General features: G+C 58.5%; 1 protein-coding gene across 2 annotated transcripts in view; it reads left to right on the plus strand.

The window, feature by feature from the left end:
- The window catches only part of LOC131591265 (transportin-2), a 56,325-nt gene that overhangs the window by 30,406 nt on the left and 3,047 nt on the right, over nt 1-22,872 (plus strand). Inside the window, exons 12-21 of one of the 2 annotated variants that reach the window (XM_058861775.1) lie at nt 619-844; nt 6,655-6,826; nt 9,680-9,766; nt 10,451-10,558; nt 11,922-12,080; nt 16,542-16,629; nt 16,733-16,831; nt 20,443-20,538; nt 20,654-20,729; nt 20,812-20,911. In XM_058861775.1, the coding sequence (XP_058717758.1) occupies nt 619-844; nt 6,655-6,826; nt 9,680-9,766; nt 10,451-10,558; nt 11,922-12,080; nt 16,542-16,629; nt 16,733-16,831; nt 20,443-20,538; nt 20,654-20,729; nt 20,812-20,911 (1,211 nt within the window). Of the gene's footprint in view, nt 1-618; nt 845-6,654; nt 6,827-9,679; nt 9,767-10,450; nt 10,559-11,921; nt 12,081-16,541; nt 16,630-16,732; nt 16,832-20,029; nt 20,152-20,442; nt 20,539-20,653; nt 20,730-20,811; nt 20,912-22,872 lie in introns of those variants that run through there. The other variant, XM_058861774.1, reaches the window with a different exon arrangement.

The raw sequence follows: 22,872 nt of genomic DNA on the forward strand, positions 1-22,872 counted from the left end.
CAATCCCAGTTCAATCCCAGTTCAATCCCAGTTTATCCCAGTGTATCCCGGTTGCAGGCTGCATGCAGGGGATGGTTCCGTACCTGCCGGAGCTGATCCCACACCTGATCCGGTGTCTGGGGGACCGGAAGGCGCTGGTTCATTCACTCCCAGTTCAATCCCAGTTCAATCCCAGTTCATCCCAGTTCAATCCCAGTTCATCCCAGTTCAATCCCAGTTCAATCCCAGTTCAATCCCAGTTCAATCCCAGTTCAATCCCAGTTTATCCCAGTTTATGCCGGTTGCAGGCTGCATGCAGGGGATGGTTCCGTACCTGCCGGAGCTGATCCCACACCTGATCCGGTGTCTGGGGGACCGGAAGGCGCTGGTTCATTCACTCTGGGTTGATTCCCGGTTGATTCCCGGTTCATTCCCAGTTTTTCCCAGTTTATCCCAGTGTATCCCGGTTGCAGGCTGCATGCAGGGGATGGTTCCGTACCTGCCGGAGCTGATCCCACACCTGATCCGGTGTCTGGGGGACCGGAAGGCGCTGGTTCATTCACTCTGGGTTGATTCCCGGTTGATTCCCGGTTGATTCCCAGTTCAATCCCAGTTTATCCCAGTTTATGCCGGTTGCAGGCTGCATGCAGGGGATGGTTCCGTACCTGCCGGAGCTGATCCCACACCTGATCCGGTGTCTGGGGGACCGGAAGGCGCTGGTTCGCTCCATCGCGTGTTGGACTCTCAGCCGTTACGCTCACTGGGTGGTGGCTCAGCCCCCCGAGCTTTACCTGAAGCCGCTGATGACGGAGCTGCTGCAGCGGATCCTGGATGGGAACAAACGGGTGCAGGAGGCGGCCTGCAGGTGACTGGGGGGGATTTGGGGGGGTTTGGGGGTGCTGTGAAAATTTTGGGGGGTTCCTGGGAGGTTTTGGGGGGTTTTCTGTGAATTTTTGGGGGGTTCCTGGGAGGTTTTTGGGATCTTTGGGGGGTTTCTTGGAGGTTTTTGGGGGTTTTTTGTGAAATTTTGGGGGGTTCCTGGGAGGTTTTAGGGGGGTTTGGGGGGTTCCTGTGAGATTTTTGGGGGGATTTTGGGGTGTTCCTGTGAAATTTTGGGGGGTTCCTGGGAGGTTTTTGGGGGGTTCCTGTGAGATTTTTGGGGGGATTTTGGGGTGTTCCTGTGAAATTTTGGGGGGTTCCTGGGAGGTTTTGGGGGGTTTGGGGGGCTTTTGAGGGGGTTCTGGGGGGTTGCTGTTAAATTTTGGGGGTTTTCTGTGAAATTTTGGGGTGTTCCTGGGGGGGTTTGGGGGGATTTTGGGGAGTCCTGTGAAAATTTGGGGGGTTCCTGGGAGTTTTTGGGGTTTTTGGGGGGTTTCTGGGAGGTTTTTTGGGGTGTTCCTATGAAATTTTGGGGGGTTCCTGGGAGGTTTTTGGGGTTTTTGGGGAGTTCCTGTGAGATTTTTCGGGGTGTTTGGGGGGTTCCTGTGAGATTTTTGGGGGGTTCCTGGGAGGTTTTTGGGGGTATTTGGGGGGGTTTTGGGCAAGTTTTCAGAGGGCTCCTGTGAGTTTTTGGAGGGTTTTGGGGGTTCCTGGGAGGTTTTTTGGGGGTTCTTGGGGGTGTTTTGGGGATTCTTGTGAGGTTTTTGGGGTTCCTGTGAGATTTTTGGGGGTTCCTGTGAGGTTTTGGGGGTTCTGGTGATGTTTTGGGGGATCCTGTGAGGTTTTGGGGGTTCCTGTGGGGTTTTTGGGGTTACTGGGAGGTTTTTGGGATTCCTGGGAGGTTTTTGGGGGATCCTGTGAGGTTTTTGGGGGATCCTGTGAGATTTTGGGGGTTCCTGTGAGGTTTTTGGGATTCCTGGGAGGTTTTTGGGGGTTCCTGTGAGGTTTTTGGGGATCCCGTGAGGTTTTGGGGGTTCTGGTGATGTTTTGGGGGTTCCTGTGAGGTTTTTGGGGTTCCTGTGAGGTTTTGGGGTTCCTGGGAGGTTTTTTGGGGTTCCTGTGAGTTTTTGGGGGTTTTTGGGGGTGTTTTGGGGACCCCCAGATGTTTTTGGGAGCCCCTGGGGATGATGACACCGATCCTCTGATCCATGTGAGGACGTTTTGTGTTCGTACTGCCTGACCCAGCGGGGCTCCCACCACGAATTTGGGGGGTCCTGACAGGTTTTGGGGGATCCTGACAGGTTTTGGGGGGTCCTGACAGGTTTTTGGGGGGTCCTGACAGGTTTTTGGGGGGTCCTGAGAGGTTTTTGTGGGGTCCTGAGAGGTTTTTGGGGGGTCCTGAGAGGTTTTGGGGGGTCCTGAGAGGTTTTTGGGGGGTCCTGAGAGGTTTTTGGGGGGTCCTGACAGGTTTTTGGGGGGTCCTGACAGGTTTTTGGGGGGTCCTGAGAGGTTTTTGGGGGGTCCTGAGAGGTTTTTGTGGGGTCCTGAGAGGTTTTTGGGGGGTCCTGAGAGGTTTTTGGGGGGTCCTGAGAGGTTTTGGGGGGTCCTGACAGGTTTTGGGGGGTCCTGAGAGGTTTTTGGGGGGTCCTGAGAGGTTTTTGGGGGGTCCTGACAGGTTTTTGGGGGGTCCTGAGAGGTTTTGGGGGGTCCTGAGAGGTTTTTGGGGTTCCAATGAGGTTTTTGTGGGGTCCTGTGAGGTTTTTGGGGGGTCCTGAGAGGTTTTTGGGGGGTCCTGAGAGGTTTTTGGGGGATCCTGAGCGGTTTTTGGGGGATCCTGAGAGGTTTTTGGGGGATCCTGAGAGGTTTTTGGGGGGTCCTGAGAGGTTTTTGGGGGGTCCTGACAGGTTTTTGGAGGGTCCTGAGAGATTTTGGGGGGTCCTGAGAGGTTTTGGGGGGTCCTGACAGGTTTTTGGGGGGTCCTGAGAGGTTTTTGGGGGGTCCTGAGAGGTTTTGGGGGGTCCTGAGAGGTTTTTGGGGGGTCCTGAGAGGTTTTGGGGGGTCCTGAGAGGTTTTTGGGTGGTTCCTGACAGGTTTTGGGGGGTCCTGAGAGGTTTTGGGGGGTCCTGACAGGTTTTGGGGGGTCCTGACAGGTTTTGGGGGGTCCTGAGAGGTTTTGGGGGGTCCTGAAAGGTTTTTGGGGGTCCTGAGAGGTTTTGGGGGGTCCTGACAGGTTTTGGGGGGTCCTGGGAGGTTTTGGGGGGTTCCAATGAGGTTTTTGGGGGGTCCTGAGAGGTTTTTGGGGGGTCCTGAGAGGTTTTGGGGGGTCCTGAGAGGTTTTTGGGGGATCCTGAGAGGTTTTTGGGGGGTCCTGAGAGGTTTTGGGGGATCCTGAGAGGTTTTTGGGGGGTCCTGACAGGTTTTTGGGGGGTCCTGAGAGGTTTTTGGGGGGTCCTGAGAGGTTTTTGGGGGGTCCTGACAGGTTTTGGGGGGTCCTGAGAGGTTTTTGGGGGGTCCTGACAGGTTTTGGGGGGTCCTGAGAGGTTTTGGGGGGTCCTGAGAAGTTTTTGGGGGGTCCTGAGAGGTTTTGGGGGGTTCCTGACAGGTTTTGGGGGGTCCTGAGAGGTTTTTGGGGGGTCCTGAGAGGTTTTTGGGGGGTCCTGACAGGTTTTGGGGGGTCCTGAGAGGTTTTTGGGGGGTCCTGAGAGGTTTTGGGGGGTCCTGAGAGGTTTTTGGGGGGTCCTGACAAGTTTTGGGGGGTCCTGAGAGGTTTTTGGGGGGTCCTGACAGGTTTTTGGGGGGTCCTGACAAGTTTTGGGGGGTCCTGAGAGGTTTTTGGGGGGTCCTGACAGGTTTTGGGGGGTCCTGAGAGGTTTTGGGGGGTCCTGAGAAGTTTTTGGGGGGTCCTGAGAGGTTTTGGGGGGTTCCTGACAGGTTTTTGGGGGGTCCTGACCGGTTTTGGGGGGTCCTGACAGGTTTTTGGGGGTCCTGAGAGGTTTTTGGGGGGTCCTGAGAGGTTTTTGGGGGGTCCTGAGAGGTTTTGGGGGGTCCTGACAGGTTTTGGGGGGTCCTGGGAGGTTTTGGGGGGTTCCAATGAGGTTTTTGGGGGGTCCTGAGAGGTTTTTGGGGGGTCCTGAGAGGTTTTTGGGTGGTTCCTGACAGGTTTTGGGGGGTCCTGAGAGGTTTTGGGGGATCCTGAGAGGTTTTTGGGGGGATCCTGAGAGGTTTTTGGGGGGTCCTGAGAGGTTTTTGGGGGGTCCTGAGAGGTTTTTGGGGGGTCCTGAGAGGTTTTGGGGGGTCCTGAGAGGTTTTTGGGGGATCCTGAGAGGTTTTTTGGGGTCCTATGTGGTTTTTGGGGGTTCCCACATTGTTTTTGGGGTCCCTGATGGGGGTTTTTGGGGTTCCTGTGAGGTTTTTGGGGTTCCTGTGAGGTTTTTGGGGTTCCTGTGATGTTCTTGGGGTCCCTGACAGGGTTTTGGGGGTCCCTGATGACATTTTCAGGGTCCCTGGTGACGTTTTTGGTGTTCCTGATGATGTTTTGGGGTCCCTGATAACATTTTTGGGGTCCCTGATGATGTTTTTGGGGTCCCTGATGACATTTTCAGGTTCCCTGATGACATTTTGGGGTTCCCTGACTGAGTTTTGGGGTTCCCTGACGTTGTTTTGGGGTGTCCCATGATGTTTTTGGGGTCCCTGATGATGTTTTTGGGGTTCCTGATGATGTTTTTGGGGTCCCTGATGACATTTTCGGTGTCCCTGATGATATTTTGGGGGTCCCTGACTGAGTTTTGGGGTTCCCTGACTGAGTTTTGGGGTTCCCTGACTGAGTTTTGGGGTTCCCTCAGCGCGTTTGCCACGCTGGAGGAGGAGGCGTGCACGGAGCTGGTCCCTGATGATGATTTTGGGGTCCCTGATGACATTTTCAGGTTCCCTGATGACGTTTTTGGGGTCCCTGATGACGTTTTTGGGGTGTTCTGTGATGTTTTTGGGGTCCCTGATGACATTTTTGGGGTCCCTGATGATGTTTTTGGGGTCCCTGATGATGTTTTTGGGGTGTTCTGTGATGTTTTTGGGGTCCCTGATGACATTTTCGGGTTCCCTGATGATGTTTTTGGGGTGTCCCGTGATGTTTTTGGGTTCCCTGACGATGTTTTTGGGGTCCCTGATGACATTTTGGGGTCCCTGATGACATTTTCGGGGTCCCTGATGACATTTTTGGTGTCCCTGATGACATTTTCGGGGTCCCTGATGACATTTTTGGGGTTCCCTGACTGAGTTTTGGGGTTCCCTCAGCGCGTTTGCCACGCTGGAGGAGGAGGCGTGCACGGAGCTGGTTCCTGATGATGTTTTTGGGGTTCCCTGACGTTGTTTTGGGGTTCCCTGATGACATTTTTGGGGTCCCTGATGATGTTTTGGGGTGTTCTGTGATGTTTTTGGGGTCCCTGATGACATTTTCGGGGTCCCTGACGTTGTTTTGGGGTCCCTGATGACATTTTCGGGGTCCCTGATGACATTTTGGGGTTCCCTGATGACGTTTTGGGGTCCCTGACTGAGTTTTGGGGTTCCCTCAGCGCGTTTGCCACGCTGGAGGAGGAGGCGTGCACGGAGCTGGTCCCTGATGATGTTTTTGGGGTTCCCTGGTGATGTTTTTGGGGTCCCTGATGACGTTTTTGGGGTCCCTGACGATGTTTTTGTGGTGTCCCGTGATGTTTTTGGGGTCCCTGAGGATGTTTTTGGTGTTCCTAATGATGTTTTTGGGGTGTCCCGTGATGTTTTTGGGTTCCCTGATGATGTTTTGGGGTTCCTAATGATGTTTTTGGGGTCCCTGATGACATTTTCGGGGTCCCTGATGATGTTTTTGGGGTCCCTGATGACATTTTTGGGGTCCCTGATGACATTTTCAGGGTCCCTGATGACATTTTTGGGGTTCCCTGATGACATTTTGGGGGTCCCTGACTGAGTTTTGGGGTTCCCTCAGCGCGTTTGCCACGCTGGAGGAGGAGGCGTGCACGGAGCTGGTCCCTGATGACGTTTTTGGGGTCCCTGATGACATTTTTGGGGTCCCTGATGATGTTTTTGGGGTCCCTGATGATGTTTTTGGGGTCCCTGATGATGTTTTTGGGGTCCCTGGTGACGTTTTTGGTGTTCCTGATGATGTTTTGGGGTGTCTGATGATGTTTTTGGGGTGTCCCATGATGTTTTTGGGTTCCCTGATGATATTTTCGGTGTCCCTGACGTTGTTTTGGGGTCCCCTGACGTTGTTTTGGGGTGTCTGATGATGTTTTGGGGTTCCCTGATGACATTTTTGGGGTCCCTGATGATGTTTTTGGGGTCCCTGATGATGTTTTTGGGGTGTCCCATGATGTTTTTGGGATCCCTGATGACATTTTCGGGGTCCCTGATGACATTTTCAGGGTCCCTGATGACGTTTTTAGGGTCCCTGATGACGTTTTTGGGGTCCCTGATGACATTTTGGGGTCCCTGATGACATTTTTGGGGTCCCTGGTGACGTTTTTGGGGTCCCTGATGACATTTTCGGGGTCCCTGACGTTGTTTTGGGGTCCCTGATGATGTTTTTGGTGTTCCTGATGACATTTTTGGGGTGTCCCATGATATTTTTGGGGTGTCTGATGATGTTTTCGGTGTCCCTGATGACGTTTTTGGGGTCCCTGATGACGTTTTTGGGTTCCCTGATGACGTTTTTGGGGTGTCCCATGATGTTTTCGGGGTCCCTGATGACATTTTTGGGGTCCCTGACTGAGTTTTGGGGTCCCTGACTGAGTTTTGGGGTTCCCTCAGCGCGTTTGCCACGCTGGAGGAGGAGGCGTGCACGGAGCTGGTCCCGTACCTGAGCTTCATCCTGGACACGTTGGTGTTCGCCTTCGGGAAGTACCAGCACAAAAACCTCCTCATCCTCTACGACGCCATCGGGACCCTCGCCGACTCCGTGGGCCACCACCTCAACCAGCCCGTGGGTCACCGGGGTCACCTGGGGGGTCACTGGGGTCACCTGGGGTCACTGGGGTCACCTGGGGTCACTGGGGTCACCTGCTGTCACCTGGGGTCACCTGGGGTCACCTGGGGTCACCTGGGGTCACTGGGGTCACCTGGGGTCACTGGGGTCACCTGTGTCACCTGTGTCACCTGGGGTCACCTGGGGTCACCCACTGTCACCTGGGGTCACTGGGGTCACCTGGGGTCACCCTGGGGTCACCTGGGGTCACCTGGGGTCACCATGGGGTCACTGGGGTCACCTGGGGTCACTGGGGTCACTGGGGTCACCTGCTGTCACCTGGGGTCACTGGGGTCACCTCTGGGGTCACCTGGGGTCACTGGGGTCACCTGGGGTCACCTGGGGTCACTGGGGTCACCTGGGGTCACCCACTGTCACCCACTGTCACCTGGGGTCACCTGTGTCACCTGCTGTCACCTGGGGTCACCCACTGTCACCCAGTGTCACCCAGTGTCCCTTCAGTGTCACCCGGTGTCACCCAGTGTCCCCCAGTGTCCCCCCAATATCCCCCCAGTGTCCCCCAATGTCCCCCAGTGTCCCCCCAGTGTCCCCAATGTCTCCCCAGTGTCCCCAGTGTCCCCAGTGTGTCCCCAGTGTCCCCCCAGTGTCCCCAATGTCTTCCCAGTGTCCCCAGTGTCCCCCCCAGTGTCCCCAATGTCCCCAGTGTCCCCAGTGTCCCCCCCAGTGTCCCCCCAGTGTCCCCCAGTGTCCCCAGTGTCCCCAGTGTCCCCCAATGTCCCCAGTGTGTCCCCAGTGTCCCTCAGTGTCCCCCAATGTCCCCTCAGTGTCCCCTCAGTGTCCCCAGTGTGTCCCCAGTGTGTCGCCAGTGTGTCCCCATGTCCCCAGTGTGTCCCCAGTGTCCCCTCAGTGTCCCCCCAATGTCACCCCAATGTCCCCAATGTCCCCAGTGTCCCCCCAGTGTCCCCCAATGTCCCCAGTGTCCCCCCAGTGTCCCCAATGTCCCCCAATGTCCCCCAGTGTCCCCCAATGTCCCCAGTGTCCCCCCAATGTCCCCTCAGTGTCCCCAGTGTCCCCTCAGTGTCCCCAGTGTCTCCTCAGTGTCCCCAGTGTCCCCAGTGTCCCCTCAGTGTCCCCAGTGTCCCCAGTGTCCCCCCACTGTCCCCTCAGTGTCCCCTCAGTGTCCCCTCAGTGTCCCCAAGCCCGGTGATGACCGGAGACATTCGAATCCCGAACTCCCCGTGTGGATCCTCTGTGCTCTGAGGGCATCGGGGCACGGCCGTGTCCCCAAACTCTGTCACCTGTCCTTGTCCCCTGTCCCCAAACCCTGTCCCCTGTCCCCAAACCCTGTCCCCTGTCCCTGTCCCCAAACCCTGTCCCTGTCCCCAAACTCTGTCCTTGTCCCCTGTCCCCTGTCCCCAAACCCTGTCCCTGTCCCCAAACCCTGTCCCCAAACTCTGTCCCTGTCCCCAAACTCTGTCCCCGTCCCCAAACCCTGTCCCTGTCCCCAAACCCTGTCCCCTGTCCCTGTCCCTGTCCCCTGTCCCCAAACTCTGTCCCCGTCCCCTGTCCTTGTCCCTGTCCCTGTCCCCAAACCCTGTCCCTGTCCCCGAACCCTGTGGCTGTCCCCCCCCTGTGACCCCCCTGTCTGTCCCCTGTGGCTGTGACACCCTCAGTGACCCCAGTGTCCCCCTGTCTGTCCCCCTGTCTGTCCGTCTGTCTGTCCCCTGAGGCTGTCACCCCCCTGGTGACCCCGGTGTCCGTCTGTCTGTCCGTCTGTCTGTCCCCTGTGGCTGTGACACCCCTGTCCGTCTGTCTGTCCGTCTGTCTGTCCCCTGAGGCTGTGACACCGCTGCTGACCCCCCTGTCCGTCTGTCTGTCCGTCTGTCTGTCCCCTGAGGCTGTCACCCCCCTGGTGACCCCCCTGTCCGTCTGTCCGTCTGTCTGTCTGTCCCCTGAGGCTGTGACACCGCTGCTGACCCCCCTGTCCGTCTGTCTGTCCGTCTGTCTGTCCCCTGAGGCTGTCACCCCCCTGCTGACCCCCCTGTCCGTCTGTCCGTCTGTCTGTCTGTCCCCTGAGGCTGTCACCCCCCTGCTGACCCCGGTGTCCGTCTGTCTGTCCCCTGTGGCTGTGACACCCCTGTCCGTCTGTCTGTCCGTCTGTCCGTCCCCTGAGGCTGTCACCCCCCTGCTGACCCCGCTGTCCGTCTGTCTGTCCGTCTGTCTGTCCCCTGAGGCTGTCACCCCCCTGCTGACCCCGGTGTCCGTCTGTCTGTCTGTCTGTCTGTCCCCTGTGGCTGTGACACCCCTGTCCCCCTGTCTGTCCGTCTGTCTGTCCCCTGAGGCTGTCACCCCCCTGCTGACCCCTGTCTGTCCCTCTGTCTGTCCGTCTGTCTGTCCCCTGAGGCTGTCACACCCCCGGTGACCCCGCTGTCCCCTGTCTGTCCGTCTGTCTGTCCCCTGAGGCTGTCACACCCCTGCTGACCCCCCTGTCTGTCTGTCTGTCCGTCTGTCTGTCCCCTGAGGCTGTGACACCCCTGTCCCCCTGTCTGTCCCCCTGTCTGTCTGTCTGTCTGTCCCCTGAGGCTGTCACCCCCCTGCTGACCCCGGTGTCCGTCTGTCTGTCCGTCTGTCTGTCCCCTGAAGCTGTCACATCCCCAGTGACCCCGCTGTCCGTCTGTCTGTCCCCTGAGTCTGTCACACCCCTGCTGACCCCGCTGTCCGTCTGTCTGTCTGTCCCCTGTGGCTGTGACACCCCTGTCCCTCTGTCTGTCTGTCTGTCTGTCCCCTGAGGCTGTGACCCCCCAGTGACCCCGCTGTCCCCCTGTCTGTCTGTCCGTCCGTCTGTCCCAGGAGTACATCCAGAAGTTGATGCCGCCGCTGATCCAGAAGTGGAACGAGCTCAAGGACGAGGACAAGGATCTGTTCCCTCTGCTGGAGGTGCCTGGGGAGGGGTCCCCGTGTGTGGGGAGGGGTCTCCGTGTGTGGGGAGGGGTCCCAGAGTCCTGGGGAGGGGTCTCCGTGTGTGGGGAGGGGTCTCCATGTGTGGGGAGGGGTCCCAGAGTCCTGGGGAGGGGTCCCCGTGTGTGGGGAGGGGTCTCAGAGTCCTGGGGAGGGGTCCCAGAGTCCTGGGGAGCGTTCCCAGTATTTTGGGGAGGGGTCCCCATGTCCCTGTGTCAGGTCCCAGAGTCCTGGGGAGGGGTCTCAGTGCCCTGGGGAGGGGTCCCAGTGAGGGGTCCCAATGTCCTGGGGAGGGTTCCTGTATTTTGGGGAGGGGTCTGCGTGTCCCTGGTGTTCTGGGGAGAGTTCCTGTAATTTGGGGAGGGGTCCCCATGTCCTGGGGAGGGTTCCTGTAATTTGGGGAGGGGTCTCCGTGTCCCTGGTGTCCCCCCAGCCGTGTCCCCGCTGTCCCCAGTGCCTGTCCTGGGGAGGGTTCCTGTATTTTGGGGAGGGTCTCAGTGTCCTGGGGAGGGTTCCTGTATTTTGGGGAGGGGTCTGGGTGTCCTGGGGAGGGTTCCTGTATTTTGGGGAGGGGTCTGGGTGTCCTGGGGAGGGTTCCTGTATTTTGGGGAGGGGTCCCCGTGAGGGTTCCTGTAATTTGGGGAGGGGTCTGTGTGTCCCCAGTGCCTGTCCTCGGTGGCCACGGCTCTCCAGAGCGGGTTCCTGCCCTACTGCGAGCCCGTCTACCAGCGCTGCGTCACCCTGGTGCAGAAAACACTGGCCCAGGCCATGGTGAGACCCCCACAGGGGGCTGGGGGGGCTGGGGGGGGTCTGGGAGGGGTCTGGGGGTGTCTTGGAGGGGTCTGGGGGGCTCTGGGGGTGGCCAGAGGGGTCTGGGGGTGTCTGGGAGGCGTCTGGGGGTGTCCAGAGGGGTCTGGGGGTGTCTGGGAGGGGTCTGGGGGTGTCCAGAGGGGTCTGGGAAGGGTCTGGGAGGGGTCTGGGGGTGTCTGGGAGGAGTCTGGGGGTGTCTGGGAGGGGTCTGGGGGTGTCCAGGGTGGGTCTGGGAGTGTCCAGAGGGGTCTGGAGGGGTCTGGGGGTGTCCAGAGTGGGTCTGGGAGGGGTCTGGGGGGGTCTGGGGGTGTCTGGGAGGGTCTGGGGGTGTCTGGGAGGGGTCTGGGGGTGTCCAGAGTGGGTCTGGGGGGGTCTGGGGGTGTCCAGAGGGGTCTGGAGGGGTCTGGGGGTGTCTGGGAGGGGTCTGGGGGTGTCCAGAGGGGGTCTGGGGGTGTCTGGGAGGGGTCTGGGGGTGTCCAGAGGGGGTCTGGGGGTGTCCAGGGTGGGTCTGGGGGTGTCCAGAGGGGTCTGGAGGGGTCTGGGGGTGTCTGGGAGGGGTCTGGGGGTGTCCAGAGGGGGTCTGGGGGTGTCTGGGAGGGGTCTGGGGGTGTCCAGAGGGGTCTGGGGGTGTCCAGGGTGGGTCTGGGGGTGTCCAGAGGGGTCTGGAGGGGTCTGGGGGTGTCCGGGATGGGTCTGGGGGTGTCCAGAGGGGTCTGGGGGGGTCTGGGAGGGGTCTGGGGGTGTCTGGGAGGGGTCTGGGGGTGTCTGGGAGGGGTCTGGGGGTGTCCAGAGGGGGTCTGGGGGTGTCCAGGGTGGGTCTGGGGGTGTCCAGAGGGGTCTGGGGGTGTCCGGGATGGGTCTGGGGGTGTCTGGGAGGGGTCTGGGGGGGGTCTGGGGGTGTCCAGAGGGGTCTGGGGGCGTCTGGGCGTGTCCCAGGAGGGTCTGGGGGTGTCCAGAGGGGGTCTGGGGGTGTCTGGGAGGGGTCTGGGGGTGTCTGGGGGTGTCTGGGAGGGGTCTGGGGGTGTCTGGGAGGGGTCCGGGGGTGTCCAGAGGGGGTCTGGGGGTGTCTGGGGGTGTCCAGAGGGGTCTGGGGGTGTCCTGGGTGGGTCTGGGGGTGTCCAGGGTGGGTCTGGGGGTGTCCAGAGGGGTCTGGGGGTGTCCAGAGGGGTCTGGGGTCTCTCCAGGTGGGTCTGGGGTCTCCAGGGTGGGTCTGGGGTCTCCCCAGGTGGGTCTGGGTGGGTCTGGGGTCTCCAGGGTGGGTCTGGGTGGGTCTGGGGTCTCCAGGTGGGTCTGGGGTCTCCCGGTGACAGAGCCCCCTCCCCAGATGTACAGCCAGCACCCCGAGCAGTACGAGGCTCCCGACAAGGATTTCATGATCGTGGCCCTGGACCTGCTGAGCGGCCTGGCCGAGGGGCTCGGTGGCCACGTGGAGCAGTTGGTGGCCAGGTCCAACATCATGACCCTGCTCTTCCAGTGCATGCAGGTGAGGGGGACCCCGAAATCACACCTGGAGCCCCAAAAATCACACCTGGAGCCCCAAAATCACACCTGGACCCACAAAAAACACCCCAAAATTACACCTGGACCCCCAAAAATCACACCTGAACCCCAAAAAACACACCTGGACCCCCAAAATCCACCCCAAAATCACACCTGGAGCCCCAAAATCACACCTGGACCCACAAAAAACACCCCAAAATTACACCTGGACCCCCAAAAATCACACCTGAACCCCAAAAAACACACCTGGACCCCCAAAATCCACCCCAAAATCACACCTGGACCCCCAAAATCACACCTGGAGCCCCAAAATCACACCTGGAACCCAAAAAACACCCCAAAATCACACCTGGACCCACAAAAAACATCCCAAAATTACACCTGGACCCACAAAATCACACCTGGACCCCCAAAATCACACCTGGAGCTCCAAAAAACACACCTGGACCCCCAAAATCACACCTGGACCCCCAAAAAACACCCCTGGACCCCCAAAATCCACCCCAAAATCACACCTGGACCCCCAAAATCACACCTGGACCCCCAAAATCACACCTGGAACCCAAAAAACACCCCAAAATCACACCTGGACCCACAAAATCACACCTGGAGCCCCAAAAATCACACCTGGAACCCAAAAAACACCCCAAAATCACACCTGGACCCCCTAAAATCACACCTGGACCCCCAAAATCCCCCCAAAATCACACCTGGAGCCCCAAAATCACACCTGGACCCCCAAAAAACACCCCAAAAAATCACACCTGGAGCCCCAAAAATCACACCTGGAACCCAAAAAACACACCTGGACCCCCAAAAAACACCCCAAAATCACACCTGGACCCACAAAAATCACACCTGGAGCCCCAAAAATCACACCTGGAACCCAAAAAACACCCCAAAATCACACCTGGACCCACAAAAATCACACCTGGACCCCCAAAATCACACCTGGACCCCAAAAATCACACCTGGACCCCAAAAATCACACCTGGAACCCAAAAAACACCACAAAATCACACCTGGACCCACAAAATCACACCTGGACCCCCAAAATCCACCCCAAAATCACACCTGGAGCCCCAAAAAACATACCTGGACCCCCAAAATCACACCTGGAGCTCCAAAAAACACCCCAAAATCACACCTGGACCCCCAAAAAACACACCTGGACCCCCAAAAAACACACCTGGACCCCCAAAAAACACACCTGGACCCCCAAAAAACACCCCAAAATCACACCTGGAGCCCCAAAATCACACCTGGAGCCCCAAAATCACACCTGGACCCACAAAAAACACCCCAAAATCACACCTGGACCCCCAAAATCACACCTGGACCCCCAAAATCACACCTGGACCCACAAAATCACACCTGGACCCACAAAATCCACCCCAAAATCACACCTGGACCCCCAAAATCACACCTGGAACCACAAAAAACACACCTGGACCCCCAAAAAACACCCCAAAATCACACCTGGACCCACAAAATCACACCTGGAGCCCCAAAATCACACCTGAACCCCCAAAATCAGTGGCCAGGTCCAACATCATGACCCTGCTCTTCCAGTGCATGCAGGTGAGGGGGACCCCAAAATCACACCTGGAGCCCCAAAAAACACCCCAAAATCACACCTGGACCCCCAAAATACACACCTGGACCCCCAAAAAACACCCCTGGACCCCCAAAATCCCCCCAAAATCACACCTGGACCCCCAAAAAACACCCCAAAATCACACCTGGACCCCCAAAATCACACCTGGACCCCCAAAAAACACACCTGGACCCCCAAAATCACACCTGGACCCACAAAAAACACCCCAAAATCACACCTGGACCCACAAAAAACACACCTGGACCCCCAAAAAACACCCCAAAATCACACCTGGAGCCCCAAAAAACACCCCAAAATCACACCTGGACCCACAAAATCACACCTGGACCCCCAAAAATCACCCCAAAATCACACCTGGACCCCCAAAATCCCCCCAAAATCACACCTGGACCCCCAAAATCACCCCTGGAACCCCAAAAAACACACCTGGACCCCCAAAATCCCCCCAAAATCACACCTGGACCCCCAAAATCCCCCCAAAATCACACCTGGACCCCCAAAATCACACCTGGAGCCCCAAAAATCACACCTGGACCCCCAAAATCCACCCCAAAATCACACCTGGACCCCCAAAATCACACCTGGAGCCCCAAAATCCACCCCAAAATCACACCTGGACCCCCAAAATCACACCTGGACCCACAAAATCCACCCCAAAATCACACCTGGACCCCCAAAATCACACCTGGACCCACAAAAAACACCCCAGAATCACACCTGGACCCCCAAAATCCCCCCCAGAACGCCAAAAAATCCCCCAAAATCCCCCCCTGAACCCCTAAAATCCCCCTCAAAATCCCCCCTGAACCCCCAAATCCCCCCCAAATTCCCCCCTGAACCCCCAAATTCCCCCCCAGAACCCCCAAAAACCCCCCCAGAACGCCAAAAAAATCCCCCAAAATCCCCCCTGAACCCCCAAATCCCCCCTGAACCCCCCAACTCCCCACAAAATCCCCCCTGAACCCCCAAAATTCCCCCCAAATCCCCCCTGAACCCCCAAATTCCCCCCTGAACCCCCAAATCCCCCCTGAACCCCCAAATTCCCCCTCAAAATCCCCCCTGAACCCCCAAATTCCTCTCAAATCCCCCCTGAACCCCCAAATCCCCCCTGAACAACCAAAATCCCCCTCAAAATCCCCCCCTGAACCCCCAAATTCCCCCCAAATTCCCCCCTGAACCCCCAAATCGCCCCTGAACCCCCAAAATTCCTCTCAAAATCCCCCCTGAACCCCCAAAATCCCCCCTGAACCCCCAAATCCCCCCTGAACCCCCAAATTCCCCCCAAAATCCTCCCCCAGACCCCCCAAAATCCCCCCTGAACCCCCAAATTCCCCCCTGAACCCCCAAATTCCCCCCTGAACCCCCAAACTCCCCACAAAATCCCCCCTGAACAACCAAAATCCCCCCTGAACCCCCAAAATTCCCCCCAAATTCCCCCCTGAACCCCCAAATCCCCCCTGAACCCCCAAAATTCCCCTCAAAATCCCCCCTGAACCCCCAAATTCCCCCTCAAAATCCCCCCCAAAATCCCCTCTGAACCCCCAAAAACCCCCACAGAACCCCCAAAACCCCCCCAAATTCCCCCCTGAACCCCCAAAAACCCCCCCAGAACGCCAAAAAAATCCCCCAAATTCCCCCCTGAACCCCCAAAATTCCCCCCAAATTCCCCCCTGAACCCCCAAATTCCCCCCAAATTCCCCCCTGAACCCCCAAATTCCCCCCAAATTCCCCCCTGAACCCCCAAATTCCCCCCAAAATCCTCCCCCAGACCCCCCAAAATCCCCCCTGAACCCCCAAAATCCCCCCTGAACCCCCAAAACCCCCCCCAGAACGCCAAAAAAATCCCCCAAAATCCCCCCTGAACCCCCAAATTCCCCCCAAATCCCCCCTGAACCCCCAAAATCCCCCCAAAATCTCCCTCTGAACCCCCAAATCCCCCCTGAACCCCCAAATTCCCCCCAAATTCCCCCCAAAATCCCCACTGAACCCCCAAATCCCTCCTGAACCCCCAAATTCCCCCTCAAAATCCCCCCAAAATCCCCCCTGAACCCCCCAAAATCCCCCTCAAAATCCCCCCTGAACCCCCCAAAATCCCCCTCAAAATCCCCCCCAAAATCCCCAAAATCCCCTCTGAACCCCCAAATCCCCCCTGAACCCCCAAAACCCCCCCCAAATTTTCCCCTGAACCCCCAAAATTCCCCCCAAAATCCCCTCTGAACCCCCAAAATCCCCCCTGAACCCCCAGATTCCCCCCAAATTCCCCTCTGAACCCCCAAATTCCCCCCCAGAACCCCCAAAAACCTCCCCAGAACGCCAAAAAAATCCCCCAAATTCCCCCCTGAACCCCCAAAATCCCCCCAAATCCCCCCTGAACCCCCAAAATTCCCCCCAAAATCCCCTCTGAACCCCCAAAATCCCCCGAACCCCAAAATTCCCCCCAAATTCCCCCCTGAACCCCCAAATTCCCCCCTGAACCCCCAAATTCCCCCCCAGAATGCCAAAAAATCCCCCCCTGAACCCCCAAATTCCCCCTCAAAATCCCCCCCAGACCCACCAAAATCCCCCCAAAATCCCCCTCTGAACCCCCAAATCCCCCCTGAACCCCCAAATCCCCCCTGAACCCCCAAATTCCCCCCAAAATCCCCCTCTGAACCCCCAAATCCCCCCTGAACCCCCAAACTCCCCACAAAATCCCCCCTGAACAACCAAAATCCCCCTCAAAATCCCCCCTGAACCCCCAAATCCCCCCTGAACCCCCAAATCCCCCCTGAACCCCCAAATCCCCTCTGAACCCCCAAATCCCCCCTGAACCCCCAAACCCCGCAGGACACGATGCCCGAGGTGCGGCAGAGCTCCTTCGCTCTCCTGGGTGACCTCACCAAGGCTTGTTTCGTGCACGTCAAGCCCTGCATCGGTGAGTTTTGGGGTCCCCCGGGCTGGGGACACCCCCAAATGGGGCTGGGGGCACCCCTAAAATGGGTCTGGGGGCTGCCCTGAGCCCGCTGCCCCCTCCCCAGCTGAGTTCATGCCCATCCTGGGGACCAACCTGAACCCCGAGTTCATCTCGGTCTGCAACAACGCCACGTGGGCCATCGGGGAGATCTGCATGCAGATGGGTGAGTGGGACCCCCAAAAACCGCCTGGGAACCCCAAAAATCTGGCTGGGAACCCCCAAAATCTGGCTGGGAACCCCCAAAATCTGGCTGGGAACCCCCAAATCTGCCTGGGAACCCCCAAAATCTGGCTGGGAACTCCAAAAACCTCCTCAAAAAACTGCCTGGGAACCCCAAAATCTGGCTGGGAACCCCAAAAACCTGTCTGGGAACCCCAAAAAACTGGCTGGGAATCCCAAAAACTTCCTGGGAACCCCCAAACCTGTCTGGGAATCCCAAAAACTGGCTGGGAACCCCAAAACCTGTCTGGGAACCCCAAAAACCTGTCTGGGAATACCAAAAACCTCCTCAAAAATCTGTCTGGGAACCCAAAAACCTGTCTGGGAACCCCAAAAATCTGTCTGGGAACCCCCAAAATCTGGCTGGGAACCCCAAAAACCCCCCTGAGACACCCAAAACCTCCCCAAAAACCTGACTGGGAACCCCAAAATCTGGCTGGGAACCCCAAAAACTGACTGGGAACTCCAAAAACTGGCTGGGAACCCCAAAATCTGGCTGGGAACCCCCAAAAACTGGCTGGGAACTCCCAAAAACTGCCTGGGAACCCCAAAAACCTGTCTGGGAACCCCAAAAACCTGTCTGGGAATGCCAAAAACCCCCCTGAGACACCCAAAACCTCCCCAAAAACTGTCTGGGACCCCAAAAACCTCCTCAAAACCTCCCTGAGACCCCCAAAAACTGTCTGGGAACCCCAAAAACCTGTCTGAGACCCCCCAAAACCTGTATGGGACCCCCAAAACCTGCCCAGAAACCTTCCTGAGACCCCCAAAACCCGCCTGAGCACCCCAAAAACCTGCCTGGGACCCCAAAAATCTGTCTGGGAACCCCAAAATCTGGCTGGGAACCCCAAAAACCTGTCTGGGAACCCCAAAAACCTCCTCAAAAACCTGTCTGGGAACCCCAAAATCTGGCTGGGAACCCCAAAAACTGCCTGGGAACCCCAAAAATCTGGCTGGGAACCCCAAAAACCTGGCTGGGAATCCCCAAAAACCTGTCTGGGAACCCCCAAAATCTGTCTGGGAACCCCCAAAATCTGTCTGGGAACTCCAAAAACCCCCCTGAGACCCCAAAAACCCCCCTGAGACCCCAAAAACCTGTCTGGGAATCCCAAAAACTGTCTGGGAACCCCAAAAACTGGCTGGGAACCCCCAAAATCTGTCTGGGAACCCCAAAAACCTGTCTGGGAACCCCAAAAACTGCCTGGGAACCCCAAAAACCTGTCTGGGAACCCCCAAAATCTGGCTGGGAACCCCAAAAACCCCCCTGAGACCCCCAAAACCTCCCCAAAAACCTGTCTGGGAACTCCAAAAACTGCCTGGGAACCCCAAAATCTGGCTGGGAACCCCCAAAAACTGGCTGGGAACCCCCAAAAACTGACTGGGAACCCCAAAAATCTGTCTGGGAACCCCAAAATCTGGCTGGGAACCCCAAAAACCCCCCTGAGACACCCAAAACCTCCCCAAAAACCTGAGACCCCAAAAACCTCCTCATAACCTCCCTGAGACCCCAAAAACCTCCCCTAAAACCTGTCTGGGAACCCCAAAATCTGGCTGGGAACTCCAAAAACTGTCTGGGAACCCAAAAACCTCCTCAAAAACCTGTCTGGGAACCCCAAAAACCTGTCTGAGACCCCCAAAACCTCCCCAAAAACCTGTCTGAGACCCCAAAAACCTCCCCTAAAATCTGTCTGGGACCCCCAAAATCTGTCTGGGAACCACAAAAACTGTCTGGGAACCCCAAAAACTGTCTGGGAACCCCCAAAATCTGTCTGGGAACCCCAAAAACCTGTCTGGGAATGCCAAAAACCCCCCTGAGACCCCCAAAACCCCCCTGAGACACCCAAAAATCTGTCTGGGAACCCAAAAACCTCCTCAAAAACTGTCTGGGAACCCCAAAAACCCCCCTGTGACCCCCAAAAATCTGTCTGGGACCCCCAAAACCTACCTGGGAACCCCAAAAACCCCCCTGAGACCCCCAAAACCTCCCCAAAAACCTGTCTGAGACCCCAAAAACCTCCTCAAAACCTCCCTGAGACCCCAAAACTTCCCCTAAAATCTGTCTGGGAACCCCAAAACCTGTCTGGGAACCCCAAAAACCCCCGTGAGACCCCCAAAACCTCCCCAAAAACCTGTCTGAGACCCTCAAAACCTCCCTGAGACCCCCAAAAACCTCCTCAAAAACCTGCCTGAGACCCCCAAAACCTCCCCCAAAACCTTCCTGAGCCCCCCAAATCCTCCCTGAGCACCCCAAACCCCCTCTGAGCCCCCAAAACCTCCCCAAAAACCTTCCTGAGCACCCCAAAACCTCCTCCAAAACCTCCGGAGACCCCCAAAACCTCCCCAAAAACTTCCCTAAAACCTCCCCTGAGCCCCAAAAAACCTGAGACCCCCAAAACCTCCCCAAAACCTTCCTGAGCACCCCAAAACCCTCCTGAGACCCCCAAACCTCCCCCAAAAACCTCCCTGAGCCCCCCAAAATCCTCCCTGAGCACCCCAAACCTCCTCTGAGCCCCCCAAAACCTCCCCAAAAACCTTCCTGAGACCCCCAAAACCTCCCCAAAAACCTCCCCTGAGCCCCAAAAAACCTGCCTGAGACCCCCAAAACCTCCCCAAAAACCTGCCTGAGACCCCCAAAACCTCCCCAAAAACCTGCCTGAGACCCCCAAAACCCTCCTGAGACCCCCAAAACCTCCCCAAAAACCTGCCTGAGACCCCCAAAACCTCCCCAAAAACCTGCCTGAGACCCCCAAAACCTCCCCAAAAACCTTCCTGAGCACCCCAAAACCCTCCTGAGACCCCCCTGAGCCCCCCAAAACCTGCCTGAGACCCCCAAAACCTGCCTGAGACTCCCAAAACCTGCCTGAGACCCCCAAAACCTCCCCAAAAACCTTCCTGAGCACCCCAAACCCCCTCTGAGCCCCCCAAAACCTCCCCAAAAACCTACCTGAGACCCCCAAAACCCTCCTGAGACCCCCAAACCCCTCCTGAGCCCCCCAAAACCTGCCCAAAAACCTTTCAGAGACCCCCAAACCCCCTCTGAGCCCCCCAAAACCTCCCCAAAACCTCCCTGAGCCCCCCAAACCCCCTCTGAGCCCCCCAAAACCTCCCCAACCCCCCCTGAGCCCCCTTTTGTCCCCCCCAGGGGCAGAGATGCAGCCCTACGTCCCCATGGTCCTCAACAACCTGGTGGAGATCATCAACCGCCCCAACACCCCCAAAACCCTCCTGAGCCCCCCAAAACCTGCCTGAGTCCCCCAAAACCTCCCCAAAAACCTTTCAGAGACCCCCAAAACCTGCCTGAGACCCCCAAAACCTTCCTGAGACCCCCAAAACCTCCCCAAACCCCCCCTGACCCCCCGTTTTATCCCCCCCAGGGGCAGAGATGCAGCCCTACGTCCCCATGGTCCTCCAGAACCTGGTGGAGATCATCAACCGCCCCAACACCCCCAAAACCCTCCTGAGACCCCCCAAACCTCCCCAAAATCCTCCCTGAGCCCCCCAAAACCTTCCTGAGACCCCCAAACCCCCCCTGACCCCCCCTTTTGTCCCCCCCAGGGGCAGAGATGCAGCCCTACGTCCCCATGGTCCTCAACAACCTGGTGGAGATCATCAACCGCCCCAACACCCCCAAAACCCTCCTGGAGAACACGGGTGAGACCTCAGGGGGGGTCCCCAAAACTCGGCTGGGTGCGAGGGGGGGGGTCCCCAAGACCCCCAAAACCCCCCCCAAAAAATCCTCAGTGCCCCCCACTCGCCCCCTCCCCAGCCATCACCATCGGCCGCTTGGGCTTCGTGTGCCCGCAGGAGGTGGCCCCGATGCTGCAGCAGTTCATCCGGCCCTGGTGAGTTCTGGGGGGGCTTTTTGGGGGTCCACAGGGAATTTGGGGAGGGGTCTCAGCCTGGTTTTGGTCCCCCCTTTTCCAGGTGCACCTCGCTGAGGAATATCCGGGATAACGAGGAGAAGGATTCGGCGTTCCGGGGGATCTGCGTCATGATCGGGGTCAACCCCGGAGGGGTCGTGCAGGTGGGGAGGGGTCTTCAGCCTTGGGGAGGGGTCTTCAACTCTGGGGAGGGGTCTCCAGCCCTGGGGAGGGGTCTGCAAACCTGGGGAGGGGTCTGCAACCCTGGGGAGGGGTCTTCAGCCCTGGGGAGGGGTCTTCAACCGTCTGAGGGGGGTCTGAAACCCTGGGGAGGGGTCTGCAACTCTGGGGAGGGGTCTGCAACCTTGGGGAGGGGTCGTGCAGGTGGGGAGGGGTCTCCAGCCCTGGGGAGGGGTCTGCAACTCTGGGGAGGGGTCTCCAGCCCTGGGGAGGGGTCTGCAATCCTGGGGAGGGGTCTGCAATCCTGGGGAGGGGTCTGCAACTCTGGGGAGGGGGGCTGCAACCATCTGAGGGGGGTCTGAAACCTTTGGGAGGGGTCTGAAACCTTTGGGGAGGGGTCTGCAGCCTTGGGGAGGGGTCTGAAACCCCGGCAGGGTCGTGCAGGTGAGGGGTGGGGCGGATTTGGGGAGGGGTCTTCAACTATCTGAGGGGGGTCTTCAACCTTGGGGAGGGGTCTCCAAACTTCTGGGGGGGTCTCCAGCCATGGGGAGAGGTTTTCAACCTCCTGGGGGGGACGGACTTGGGGAGGGGTCTTCAACCGTCTGAGGGGGGTCTTCAACCCTGGGGAGGGGTCTGAAACCCTGGGGAGGGGTCTGAAACCTTGGGGAGGGGTCTGAAACCCTGGGAGGGGTCTGCAACTCTGGGGAGGGGTCTGAAACCTTGGGGAGGGGTCTGAAACCCTGGGGAGGGGTCTGCAACTCTGGGGAGGGGTCTGCAGCCTTGGGGAGGGGTCTGCAACTCTGGGGAGGGGTCTTCAACCGTCTGAGGGGGGTCTTCAACTCTGGGGAGGGGTCTGCAGCCTTGGGGAGGGGTCTGAAACCTTTGGGGAGGGGTCGTGCAGGTGGGGAGGGGTCTTCAACTCTGGGGAGGGGTCTGAAACCCTGGGGAGGGGTCTGAAACCTTTGGGGAGGGGTCTGCAGCCCTGGGGAGGGGTCTGCAGCCCTGGGGAGGGGTCTGCAATCCTGGGGAGGGGTCTGCAAACTTCTGAAAGGGGTCTCCAGCCTTGGGGAGGGGTCTTCAACCTTCTGGGGGTGTTCAGCCCTGGGGAGGGGTCTCCAGCCCTAGGGAGGGGTCTTCAACTCTGGGGAGGGGTCTCCAGCCCTGGGGAGGGGTCTTCAACCGTCTGAGGGGGGTCTTCAACCTTGGGGAGGGGTCTGCAACTCTGGGGAGGGGTCTCCAGATTTGGGGAGGGGTCTGCAGCCTTGGGGAGGGGTCTGAAACCTTTGGGGAGGGGTCTGCAATCCTGGGGAGGGGTCTGAAAGCTTTGGGGAGGGGTCTGCAGCCCTGGGGAGGGGTCTGCAACTCTGGGGAGGGGTCTTCAACCATCTGAGGGGGGTCTTCAACTCTGGGGAGGGGTCTGCAGCCTTGGGGAGGGGTCGTGCAGGTGGGGAGGGGTCTGCAACTCTGGGGAGGGGGCTGCAACCGTCTGAGGGGGGTCTGAAACCTTGGGGAGGGGTCTTCAGCCCTGGGGAGGGGTCTGCAATCCTGGGGAGGGGTCTGCAGCTCTGGGGAGGGGTCTGCAACTCTGGGGAGGGGTCTGAAACCTTTGGGGAGGGGGGTCTGCAGCTCTGGGGAGGGGTTTGCAACTCTGGGGAGGGGTCTGCAGCCCTGGGGAGGGGTCTCCGGATTTGGGGAGGGGTCTCCAGCCCTGGGGAGGGGTCTCCAGATTTGGGGAGGGGTCTCCAGATTTGGGGAGGGGTCTCTGGATTTGGGGAGGGGTCTCCAGCCCTGGGGAGGGGTCTGCAGCCTTGGGGAGGGGTCTGCAGCCTTGGGGAGGGGTCTGCAGCCTTGGGGAGGGGTCTCCAGATTTGGGGAGGGGTCTCTGGATTTGGGGAGGGGTCTCCAGCCCCGGGGAAGTGCCCAGGGCCCGGCCCTGCATTGGGGA

This window comes from Poecile atricapillus, chromosome 39 (assembly GCF_030490865.1).
Source record: "Poecile atricapillus isolate bPoeAtr1 chromosome 39, bPoeAtr1.hap1, whole genome shotgun sequence".
NCBI lineage: Eukaryota > Metazoa > Chordata > Aves > Passeriformes > Paridae > Poecile > Poecile atricapillus.